This window comes from Equus caballus, chromosome 8 (genome assembly GCF_041296265.1).
Source record: "Equus caballus isolate H_3958 breed thoroughbred chromosome 8, TB-T2T, whole genome shotgun sequence".
Taxonomy (NCBI): domain Eukaryota; kingdom Metazoa; phylum Chordata; class Mammalia; order Perissodactyla; family Equidae; genus Equus; species Equus caballus.
The window spans coordinates 101,706,023-101,718,686 of record NC_091691.1 but is presented as its reverse complement, the minus strand read 5'-3'; the positions used below and the strand labels follow the sequence as shown (position 1 = coordinate 101,718,686).

The 12,664-nt window shown below is 55.2% G+C and overlaps 1 protein-coding gene across 14 annotated transcripts in view; it reads right to left on the bottom strand.

Annotated features, from left to right (window-relative positions):
- The window catches only part of NFATC1 (nuclear factor of activated T cells 1), a 125,981-nt gene that overhangs the window by 46,854 nt on the left and 66,463 nt on the right, over positions 1–12,664 (bottom strand). For 13 of the 14 annotated variants that reach the window (XM_023648027.2, XM_023648025.2, XM_023648022.2 and 10 more), the window contains exons 7-8: positions 9,623–9,678; positions 4,690–4,822 (exon numbers count right to left, since the gene is read on the bottom strand). In XM_023648027.2, coding sequence (XP_023503795.1) covers positions 4,690–4,822; positions 9,623–9,678 — 189 coding nt within the window. Of the gene's footprint in view, positions 1–2,003; positions 4,823–9,622; positions 9,679–12,664 lie in introns of those variants that run through there. The other variant, XM_070275916.1, reaches the window with a different exon arrangement.

Here is a 12,664-nt window from a genome sequence, read left to right as displayed (position 1 = left end):
CCTCTTCCCGGAGCTCGTTCCCCAGCCCGCTAACGTCCAATCCACAAAGAGGAGCAGAGAGCCCGGGCAGGCCAGGTACCCACTGTCCTGGGGCACCTTTGTCCCTGGTCAGCGTCCCTTCCAAGCGGGTTGAGGTTTTCTCCTTCCCACAGTCCCGAGTGGGCTTTTTGAGAAGTGTGCAAGCTGGGCGGCCGCCATTACACGACCTTCTTCAGGTCTGTTCATCCGTGAAGGGCAAGCAGGTACCAGGGCAGAGTCCTGGCCACTCGGGGAGCCCCGACAGAGGTGTGTGCGGGCGGGCCAGGGGTCCCCAAGGCTCTCCTGGCTGATGCGAGTGAAGCTCCAGGACCCTCACCTGCACAGCTGTGAGTGACGGTGGGCAGGGGGCCCAGGTGCCATCACGGGCATTTCTGGGAAACTGACTAAAAACATCTCAGACGCAAAGACAGACTCTCCAGGGCCCAATAAGTTGTCACGATTTATTTCCTCACTTGGAAGCCGTCTGGGCCTTGGTGCACAGTTGTGACGTCGTGACCTGGGATTCTTTCTTGGGTGGGCTCCCGCCTGCCCTGCCTGCGCCCGGGTCAGACGTCTGGAACGCGAGCCCGGGAGCCACAGCTGATGTGGACATTCGTCTGCGCCCCCAGACCTGGAGCCGCTCCCCCAGGTCAGCCTCCTGTCTGTCTTTAACTTCAACTGACAAGCTGGCAGCACCTCTCAGGCCTAACTGTTCCCGGCAGAGTCTGTCTCATGCTCGGCTCCAGGGCTCCCCTCAGCCCACACGGCACGGCTAGAGACGCCTCTAGAGACACCTCCTCTGAGAAGACGGCACTGAGTACTGCTAAACACAAATGGTGACAGGCAAGAGACAAGAAAACCTCTCCTGCTGCCTATGTGTCGTTTTGCAGTCTCTTCTAGAATTCTCACTTTCTGCACTTGATTGCTACCCCGGGATGCCAGGTGACGGCGGGGAGTTTCCAATTCGCTGTGCACACTCTGCTCGCAGTCTTACATTCGACTGGAGACTTTCCTCCCGTTAAATACTCGGCCGCCGCTGGAGAGGGATAGGGACCCCAATGTCCCGGGCGCGAAGAGGCCAGCCCCACCAGAGCCCAGAGGTGCTCTGCCTCCAGACTGTCTTCCAGTCTGACCAACCGACAGGGACCTTGAAACGAGACTGGGCCAACAGGGTCGGGGGCATCTGTTGTCGAGTCATCACAAGGTCACGTCAGAGCTGAGACAAGAAGGGGAGGAGGCAACGGAAGGTGACAACAGAGTGGCCCTTCTCACCCTGCCCCTGAGCAGCAGACACTCCGGGCTTTTCACTTCCAACACCTGACACTCCCAGGGGCCTGCACCCGGGTGGCGAGGCCCGGCCCGGCGTGTGGGCAGTTTTGTGTGGCAGCAGGGCCCTTCCCAAGGCACTGGTCCTCAGGTCACCTCTGAGAGGCAGGAGGAGACACGGCGCCATGCTGTCATCTTACTGACACCTGACCTGAGGGAAAGTCTAAAATGAGACTTGATTGTACATATTTACACGTGAAACTGAATTTCACGGGTAGGGTTTAAATGTGTTTATTTCCATTGTCTCATTCATTTCAACAGCACATTTTGCAACCTTAAAAAGAATTTGCCCATGTAAATAAGAACAACGCCTCCCATGGCTGGTTTCTGCCGAGGTCGCTGTCAGATGTGAGCGCGCCTGTGGCAGACACATGGCTCATGTTAACACAGCGGCAGAACCCAGAGGAAAAATCGCACCCTGGTCCACCTGCAGAGCTGTCGGCTACCCGCAACACGTCCTCTGAACCCAGAGTTGGCGATCCCGTCTCCATGAGGGTGGGAGACCTCCCCTTGGCAGCCTCCAGGACGCGCGTGCACCGGCACTCAGAGCGCAGGTCCTCACACCTGCTCGCACCTGGGTCAGCCAGCGAGTGGACTCAGCCCCAGAGTTGAAGAAGGTCGTGTGTGCAGCAAAGAAAAACAAACCGAACACCGGTAACTGAGGTCCAGCTTTTCAGTCGTTCATTTATTTATTGTAAAAACCATGTAAGGACAGCCTCCCACGATTCGGCATGGAGTCAGGTGCTGGCTGAGGTCCCTGCTCTCAGGAGCTCACAGTCTAGTGGCGTACTGGTGTGATCACAGCCCCTGGGGCATGGCAGACATGGGGACGCACCACCTGGGAGGGCAGGGTGGGCCAGGGGCGCTCCCAGGGGCTGGCAGCAGGGACGCCTCAGGCTCGGTGGAGCTGGAGCACGTTGCAAGAAGAGAAGTGATGAAGGGAGGCTAGGGCCTGATGAAAGCAGGCCTCACACCACCGGAAAGGCAGGGCAAGTACAGGCCACAGAGAGCCAGACGAGTCACTGCTCAGATGGGACGGGTGATGGCTCTGTGGGCAGAGCTGGGACCAACTATAGGGACAGGGGTCCAGGTGGGATGTCCCTTAGAGTAGAGAGGACAGAAGTACTGGGGCCAATGGAGAGCACGGGGACGGAGGTGCTGGGGCCGATGGGGAGTACGGGGACGGAGGTGCTGGGGCCGATGGGGAGCACGGGGACGGAGGTGCTGGGGCCAATGGGGAGCACGGGGACGAAGGTCCTGGGGCAGATGGAGAGCATGGGGACGGAGGTGCTGGGGCCGATGGGGAGCACGGGGACGGAGGTGCTGGGGCCGATGGGGAGCACAGGGATGGAGGTGCTGTGGCCGATGGGGAGCACAGGGACGGAGGTGCTGGGGTGGATGGAGAGCATGGGGACGGAGGTGCTGGGGTGGATGGAGAGCATGGGGACGGAGGTGCTGGGGTGGATGGAGAGCATGGGGACGGAGGTGCTGGGGCCGATGGGGAGCACGGGGACGGAGGTGCTGGGGCCGATGGGGAGCATGGGGACGGAGGTGCTGGGGCTGATGGGGAGCATGGGGACGGAGGTGCTGGGGCTGATGGGGAGCACGGGGATGGAGGTGCTGGGGCAGAGGGCAGATCAGAGCCCTGTAGGAGTGAGATTGCGCAGGACTGAAAGGCTGCTGCAGGGTCGGGGAGATGCAATGGCACCTGGACAGCATGGCCCCATGGTCTCAGTGACACTTCCTTTGGGGTCCCGCATCCTCCCACCTGTAAGAGAGGCCCCTTCTCCCTCTGACACTTGGTCAGTCTGTGTCAGCACTATAGAAACTTGGAGCAGGGATTACAGAAAACATTCATGTTAGAGCTATTTTCTAAACTTCTTTAGAAAACAATCTTTCTTCATAAGGCCTGGGTTTTCTTTAAAACATTCAATTTTTGGTCAAGGATGTTTGAAGTTTAATTAGGACACAATCATTACATTTTCATAAAAAGACTAAATATTTTCTTTTGTCAGACACATTGTACCTTGTTCCAAGAATGAGCAGGATGCACGAAGCAGAAGCTGGACAGACCACGTGAATCCAAAAGGAATCACAGGTTAAGGGAACAAACGACCTGCACCAGGAGCCGCCCCCCAGCCACCGACGGGCACACACACCGCGTCCGCAGCCCATTCCCTGTACACTCTCAGGACACGGTAACTTTACACAAGATCACGTTATTCAAATCTTGAAGGCATGGCTAGTATTTGCCTGAAACACAGTTAATTATAACTGTTTGATATCAACACAGATATTGTAGGGCTTTCTATCATCTAGCCGATTGTAAATGACATTTATATTTAAGAAACTGAAACCTTCAAAAAAATCTTGATTTTACCTAGACAACAACATGGCTACTTTTGCAATTAGTTTTTAGTGTGTAATTTCCCTCTTAAATTGTATGACTCTCTTAAGCTTTTAGAACCAAAGCTACAGTATAGAAGGATTGTTGGCATAGCTGAGCTCACATACAATGCAATGAAGTCCAGGATGAGCCAGTGCTGTCCTCTTACCGGCTCCCTGGCTGGCCAGGAGGGGAGAGACGGGCCACAGAGCGCCGGGCAAGGCTCTGGGGGCGCGTGGGCAACACATCTTTCTTGTCCATATGTTTAAGGGGTGAAAAAACAAACAATGGTATTTTCTTTAGGAAAACACCCTACGAAGTTGAAAAGGTAAACTGAGTTTTCTTAAGTCATAAGAAGCCATCCCCAAAATGTAGAAACAGACAATCTGAACAAGGATACAATTTGGTTGAGCAAAAAGGTACCTGGACCTGACAAGGTCTGCAGTCGCAGGAGACAATTGTTCAAGGCAGAACGTTGCGGCGTTAGCACGCACAGAAACTGTTAATGTGAATTAACAACCATCCAGGCACTAGCCTTTAGGCTTACAAGCAAGGGTTTATTTCTAAAGGCACCTGCAAGATAATTACCACTATCTGCTTTTCCACCTTAAACATCGATAGAATTCAAACACACACCAAGACCCCCGCAGCTTTCGAGCACAAAGCAGTGGTACTTTTTCTCCCCCTTGGCTGCTGTGTATTTGCGAGCAGCCAACAAAATGATCAGTAATTATCCTAACACGCAGCCCCACCCCAAATGACAGAGAGAAATACACCGAAAGCTTCACTTTCTTTTTGAAGGAGGCGACGACGTGGTCTTGGTAACAAGATGATACACAACTTAAATGTACAATGCAACCATGTGGTTTTACAGAGAGCATCCCATCGTTTCTGCATCTTTTAGAAAAAGTACCCCATTGGTTCATTTTCAGCGCTTAAGGTTAGAAAGAGAGCGTTACCATTGGCAGGCAGGTAGGTGAAGTGCTGGTACTGACTTCTCTTCCTCTTCCCGTTGCAGACATAAAAATTGACTTGGACGGGGCTGGTGATTCTCTGATTTCGAAACGGCGGTATCTCAACCACCAAGGAATTCTGGTGAGAAAGCAGCAGACGGGAGGAGGCATTAGCGACAAGTGCACAGGCTTCGCCCTGAAGCAGTCACATGGAGGGGCCCTTCCCGGGGGTGACCGCCTGGCAGAGTTTCTGTAAAGGTGAACAGCTCCAACTGCCCAGGCTGCTTCAACAAAGCCGCCCACACAGAGCCTGCGTGTGACACAGCACACGTGTATGAGGCCGGGCCTGCCAGTCATGCGTGGGCCAGCGAGGAACACGGTCCTTGACGTGTGCCCAGAGCTGAGAGGTGGTCTGAGGAGGTGTGTGCAGGGGAGGCAGGCCGGGGCTTCATAGCCTTCTCAGCCTGGGAGGGAGGCCTCGAGTGCAAATGGTGAGAGCTGACTGGCACTCAGCAGGTGAGGTCTTCAGAAGACCCCACATACTTCTGCCGACCCTAAACCAGAGGATCAGTGGCCTTCAAAAAACTGAAAAAAGCCCCACGTTCGCTGACTCATGGATGGAGCCAGGAACACATGTTCAGGTAACCGGTAATGGAGACCCGGGGGAGGAGCTCCCGGAGACCTGTCTCTGGGGACAGGTTCTGAGACAAGGGTCCAAAGCCCACGTCATGGACTCCAGATTCCCCCAAACTGAAGACGACGGGTGAGCTCGACACTCAGCAGATTCGGGGAGCTGGCAGATGGGTAGAACGCGAACCCACAGATGGAACAGGATTGTCTGTGTTTCCTTTCCATGTTTTAAAATAAAAGTCAGCCACATTTGTACAAAAATTATGCTCTTTCAAGCACAGATATAAAAACAGCGACCGTGGGGTAGCACGGCAGATTGGAGAAAGAAATGGGCAGGGGCAGGATGCCTGAATCCCAGCTTCCTGTGTGCAGAGGCTGCCAGTCACAGCGCTCCACGCTGGGCGTCCGTGGGCCTGAATCAGCCCGCGGGCACATCCCCACACGCACCAACACTGCAGGAGGCAGGGCGGTGCATTGATTTCTGGGGGCTGGGTGGGATTTCACATCCAAGGAGTTTCCTCATTTTTTTGTCACACCATTTCAGTTAAAGAGTAGGGAAAACGTGTAGGAAAAACCCATTGACTGTAGCTTGTTACCTGTTTAATAGCAAAATTGATCGAATCGTGTTAATAATGAAATCTTGAGAATGTTAAAACAGAAAACCAAAGAGACCCTCAGGCCCACCCTTTTCCTTTTGCAGATGAAGAAACTGAGGCACAGATGCTTGCCGCTGAGGGCTCATGACCGGCAGGGCCAAGGGGCCAGGACCCAGCCTGAGGCCCCCTCCGGGCTCATCCGGGACCACACTTGCTCCAGGCAACATGTTTTTCTTGCTTTAATAACTTCATTTCATTTGGGAAAAGCAGCATGCACACGTGTCCCTGCCTGAGCCTGTCGTCCTCTTATCAAAATAACCTGAAGAGACGGCCCCGGTGCGGAGGCGGCTGACAGGCAGAACTGCGCTGCCGCAGACCCCACGTGGGCGCTGCCTCTTGGCGACGGGGCCCCGCGGTCACACAGCCCGCGGTCGGGGGCCTGGCTCGCTGAGCAGGACTCCGAGCCTCAGTGTCACGGTTTGTGCAGGGAAGACACAGAGAAAAGGCGGGACGTCAGGGGTTGTTCTCTGAGGACTCAACCACATGGAAGGGGACACTGCGAGCATCGCTGGCGCCCCACACGCAGCTGGCCTCAGGGACAGCAAGCCACCGTGGAGTCTGCATCAGAGCAGTCCAGGCTCCACAGGAGACGCTGACTGGAGAGGCAGAGGGCTTCTGCTTACACTGCGCTTAGCAATAAAAGTGAGACGCCACGAGCATCAACGGGCGGCAAGAGTCCCCGAGTGCCAGAGGGCAGAGGCAACGCGCCCCAAGGGCAGGTGCAGCTCTGGGGTCACATCTCGTAGATTCTCAGTGACCAGAGGGCTCTGTGTTTTGATGTGGGCACAGGCTGATATGCCTCAAGTTGCTCAACAGACAAATTATGTGACAAAATACTGTCCCCGTGGTGCTTAAATACACCGAGAAGGAAGACGTAGGGAAGAAGACACAGTGACGGGAAGACCAGTCACTACAGGAAAAGAACAAGGACGACGAAGGCGCCAGGGCACCTGCGACAGCCATAAGGAACCCACCGTCTAAACCGCTCACGACGTACACCAACTGCACACACAGCACAATCCCCCTGTGTTTAAAGATAGCTGCAATATAATGCGTATGTGTGTGAACGTACACACGTGCACACGCAGACACACCCACGCACAACAGAAGAAGCCTGGAAGGAAAACACCAAATGTTAATAGTGGTTCTGACTCAGTGGGGAAATTACACCAGGCATGTGTTTTCCTTTTTTTATACTTTGTTACATCTCCCAAATTTCCACAAGTGTGACATTTTTATAATTAGAAAAAATATATAAAAGTTAGCCTCGTGTAAGAGACAAGAAGGATAAACAAGTGTATCACTGTTCACACAGACTATGCTTCTTCTAACACATGGCTGTTAACTGTTAAACTTACTTTAAAACATGCAACCTTTCAACGAGGCTGTGAGCATTGAGGCTCCCAGCGTGTCAGGCACTGAGCATGTGAGGTTCCGAGTGTGTGAGGCTCTGAGTGTGTTAGGCACTGAGCGTGTGAGGCTCCAAGCATGTGAGGCTCTGAGCGTGTCAGGCACTGAGCATGTGAGGCTGTGAGCATTGAGGCTCCGAGCATGTCTGGCACTGAGCGTGTGAGGCTCAGAGCATGTGAGGCTCTGAATGTGTCCGGAACTCAGCGTGTGAGGTTCTGAGTGTGTCAGGCACTGAGTGTGTGAGGCTCCAGGTGTGTGAGCCTCTGAGCATGTCAGGCACTGAGCATGGTGAGGCTCCGAGTGTGTCAGGCACTGAGCGTGTGAGGCTCTGAGTGTGTCAGGCACTGGGTGTGTGAGGCTCCGGCTGTCTGAGCCTGAGCGTGTGAGGCACTGAGCATGGTGAGGCTCCAAGTGTGCCAAGCACTGAGCGTGTGAGGCTCTGACTGTGTCAGGCACTGAGCATGGTGAGGCTCTGGGTGTGTGAGCCTCTGAGGCACTGAGCATGGTGAGGCTCCGAGTGTGTCAAGCACTGAGCGTGTGAGGCTCTGAGTGTGTCAGGCACTGAGTGTGTGAGGCTCCGGGTGTGTGAGCCTCTGAGGATGCGAGGCTCAGAGCATCAGCGGGGCCTGGGCATCACTGGAGAGGAGCGGTGTTGGGAGCACGGGTCTCTCCTGGTGGGAGGAGTCGCTCACCTGACACCAGTCAGAAAGGCTCCAGAAGGCGCATTAGAGCCTGGAGAAGGAAGCTGAGTCTCAGGTAAAAGACGCTTCCTCCTGGCAGAACTGCCCTTGATGAGAGCGGAGGCTGGGCTGCAGAGCCAGAGGCTGTCAGAGCCACCCCCGGGGCGGCTGAGAGTCTCCCCTTGCGACTCGGCGTCCTGCCAGCCAAGGGCATCATTTACGTGGGTCACTTCAGTGAACCCCATGCCCAGGGTCCCCTGTTCACACGACAGGAGTCCAGGACCCACAGGGAGAAAAGTCAGTCCTTGACCTGAGTGGTGTCTCTGAATACTGACCCTCCCACCACCCTATGTGGTCAGGAGAAGGACCGTCCATGCCTCTGCAGCAGGCGGTACAATGACCACAGAGCCTGGGAGAATTCTGGACTTCAAAGAACCCCTCGCTAGCCGTGGCATTTTGATGTCAGCCTAAGATTCCTGCTGCTCTTGAGGGACTAAGCGGACACACTTTCCCAGTGGAGGATAGCGTCCAGCTGTCAACAGCCACTGCGAGCGCCACTGGTCTGAGGCCATCAGTTAAAAGACAGACTGCCAAAGGCTAAAACAGCAGAACCGCAGGAAACCCACACTAAACATAAAGACGGGAGAAGGAGGGATGGAGAGGCACTGCCACGCGGACAGGAGTCAGAAGAGCCGGAACAGCCATGCAACTCCAGATAAGAGACAGTCTCCACCAATAACCAATCATTACTGCGCAGGTGCCTGCACGTGTGAACGGTGCCGAGAAAGCTGCAAAAGGCCAAGTGTAAGGATGGGCCCCTGCGGGCAGCCCACCTGCAGGCCCCAAGCCTGGCACATGACGATGGGGTCACGCCATGTGCACGCAGATGTCCTGCACCTACACGTCCACCTGCTCGCTCATTGGCAACGGAACAAGCAACCTTGAGTGGCACAATTACATCTGAGCTCACACCAACTTCATGCTCAGAATGGGAGTCTACTAAGTCGTGGGTGTTCTTCGAGGAGAACACGTACTAAGACGGCCCTGCCAAGGATGCTGGTGGAGCCGTGGGGCCCGGCACGCCCGGGCAGGAGTGGCGCCCACTCAGAGGCTCAGAACAGCCCATCTTCCTGGGGGCGATGGGGCGATGTGGGGACTCCTGGTGACAATGACAGCCCAGAGGGTGACAGAAGGGTCCCACACCACGGGCATAAGAGTGGGCCCCCATGTCCTGGACCGTGTGGCTGAGAGCTGTTACTGTCAGGGTTTACAAAGCACTTCCTGGGTAGAAGCCTCTGCCCCGTGTGCCGTCTGGTCCCGTGTGGCCACACTGTCTGGTCCTGGGTCGTCATTTTATTTTGCATCCTCAGAGCTGGTTTAGGAAGTGTTTTACAATCATTTCTATGTCTTGTCTGTGACTCTATCGGTTATTTTTATTAGTCGTTTCATTTTAACAAACAAGATGCCACGCGCCTCGGGCCAGGAACCCCCTCCTCCAGCCTGACGAGCCCCTGAGAAATCCCTGGCAGCACCCTCGATGCGGCACCTCTGACCGATACTTACTGGCTTGCACAGGTCTCGATCGGTTTTCGCCTCCATTTCCCAGATGTGGTGGCCATCTAGAAGAAAGGGGCAGCGAGAAGTCTGTCACTCTGTGTGCCTGGTTGAGTGCACCACCCCGAAGACGCCTGCCTTGATCCGGGCAAATGGGTCCCCTCTGATTAGGGGACCACCCCTTGCCCGGCTAGGGCCATCCCGGCTATTAACTTGAAGGAGCGGAAAGTCACTCATGCGGGACCCGCGGAGAGCAGACGCAGGCCTGGAGGGGAGAGGCTACAATCATACCCAAACTTGGTGCAGGGGATCTGGGGGCCTAAAGACCCCTGGCTTTGCCGGGGACCACAGGGCGGCGAGCCCCAGAAACCTGCCCCTCTGCCTGTGTCCACAAGCACATCTCCAGCCCCACACCGACCACGGAAGGGTTCTCACGCTCCACTCTCCCAGGGAGCGCGAGCCCAGGAGAAAGACAGGCGACCCCAGTAAAATGTGCGCTGTCTCCAGCCCCGGACCAAGGTTTGCATCCTGGCTCTCCACCCGCAGCTCCAGCCGCAGTGCACACAGTGGGAAGCACGGGCCAATTACCTCGCCCCCGCAAAGCCCGCAACACCCTCTGTGCTTTTGGGAGTGGAGTCACTCTAATGAGCAAGGGCCCAGCAGCCAAGGTCCTGCCTCGCGCAGAGGAACTGCTGGGTAAATAAGAAAGTCCTTTCTCTGACTACTTCTGGCCACATCAGGGTATATAGAAATGCAAAACACAAGGTATTTTTAACCTTACCCCAGTGGCCGTTTGCATGTTTAAAAATCCCGAGGGTGCCTGTGAAAGGGCCATTGTTCTCCTGGCCCCAGGCCCAGGGAGGGGAGGTTCTAGACCCACGCTCCTGGGAAGGAGTTTGGACACCCCTCTCTGGTGAGCACACGGTTTGGGGACTAGTTTGGGTAGTTAATTTGAATTAATGGGTGTCAGTCTCCGACAGAGGCCTCTTTCCTCGCCATCTTTTATAAAATCGGTTCCCCAAATGAACATGTATAGCTAGATATACTTAGTTTTTGCTTATGCTCTGTTTTCAAAGAAGAAATTATAAATAAATTAGACAAAATCTCCTTTCTCTCCCTCGTAGTGCCGGCGGGCAGGGGTGGAGGGTGGAGACAGAAAGGAAATGTGAGTCACAAGGAGGCCGGCCGAGAGCAGCGCCAGTGTGCCAGGACCACAGCAGCCCCTCGGGATGCGAGGTCCCAGCACAGACCGTCCACCAGATGAACCCACTCAGGACAAAATGCGGACCCACGGCCCAGGGGATGCCACCCACGTCTCCTCTAGGGAAAAACAACAGGAAACTACAAACACAGCCCTCGGCTCTCACAGGCACCAGGAGCGCCACAGAGCAGCACACTTCCCCGGGTCCTGTGAGCTCAGGACTCAGGAGAAAGAAGCGTCCTTAACTCCGGGCACAGGTGCGGACAAAGGATGGAGGATTCAGGTGCCGTTGCCGGGAACGTGGGCTCCTTCTGAGCCATGCTGTCCACACCTGCTTGGGACTCGCTGTCGGGCCCCAGCCACCCCCCACTTGTTTAAGGAAACAGAAATTACTCTTCCTATAACCAAGTGTCCCATGTTCTTGGTGCCTTTTAAAAACAACTTAAAAGTTTTTCTTATGACCGAGCCTGTCTTTGCCCCCCAGACAGAGCAGCTTTAGGTGCTATACTCTGACCTGCTGGGGGCAAAACCCAGCTGCTGCTCAGTCTTTGCCTGTTGACAGAAGCTGCCAGATCAGTCTGAGTTTCAATAAGGAATTCTGGAGAACGTCCAGGCCCTCCCATCAGAAGGGGGAGAGGGAGGGCAGCGAGTGTGTTGGGAGAGGGGAAGGGAAACTGAGGCCAGAAGGGCCAGGGATAAGACATTCAGCAAAACCTCACGTCGCATCAGCAACAAGGGGAACCCAGTGCCCACAGAGCCCTCCATCCGTCCTCCAGGAGGGGCCAGTGACCAGACTCGGCCTCCCCATAAATGTTTTGCAGGTTCATTCGTGTATCGAGAATTAAGTGTAATGCAGGCATGGAGGGGTCTGTGGGGCCCACCAGCAGAGGACATGCTCCACCGGAGGAGTCTTTCCCCTCCAGCACCTCCTGGGCCTGTGGGACGCCTGTCATTGGAGCATCTCCCGGGGGCTGGCAAGCCATGCAGTCCCACTGTGTACAGCACTTCCAGGAGCAGCCAGGCCCAGCCACCCGGCTCAGGCACACCACCCCTTCACAGCTTTCGAAAACGCCGACCCTTTGAGTCACAGCCTAACACAGCACAAGCAAACACATTTAGACACTCCCATTAAAAGTTCAGCTCTGGGACCCCACAAAGTGCCCCCCTGCGCATTCCCACCATGAAGGTCTTTATATCTGTGGTCGATTAACAGCCCAAGGGGGCTGGCATTTGGGGCTTCTGTTCCTGCTTAGGGATCCTAAGAGAATTGTCTTTTAAAGGCCAGTGTCTATTTACAGCCAGAAACGTATGCACAGCAATGGTTCAGGGACAAGACAGGACCGAAGCAGCTTAAAGATGGCTGACAATTTCGGACTCTTTAGAAAATTACACAAATGGTTCTCACTTCCCCTGGCACTAGCAGTGGCCACTGACTGCTGATGTCACAGGAGCTGGTGCCGGTCAGACCCCTTGCCATCAGCCTCTGGGCACTCTCCTCTGTACAGCGCAGGCCGGCCTGGGTGTTGTGCAAAACTTGAGCCTCTGCTAGGAAGGGAAGCAGTCGGCCTGAATGTGCCTTTGTGCTCCAGCCTTATCGAGAGCTTGCTGGCTTCTCAGTAGGAAACTGTGCACAAGCCCAGAAGTAAAAATATTCCGAATCATTAGGGAATTCCCTGCAGCGTGAGTCATCGGAAAGGCTTCCCCGCCACGCCCGCCCGAGGCCTCCACAGCCGGGCCAGCGGTGCGGCCGCATGTCCCGCCACACCCTCGGGACGCTGGGGTTGAGTGGGGTCCTCACAGCAAGCCCCGAGCTTCCTCAGGAGCCGGAAGAGCTTTCTGGGGACTGTTCC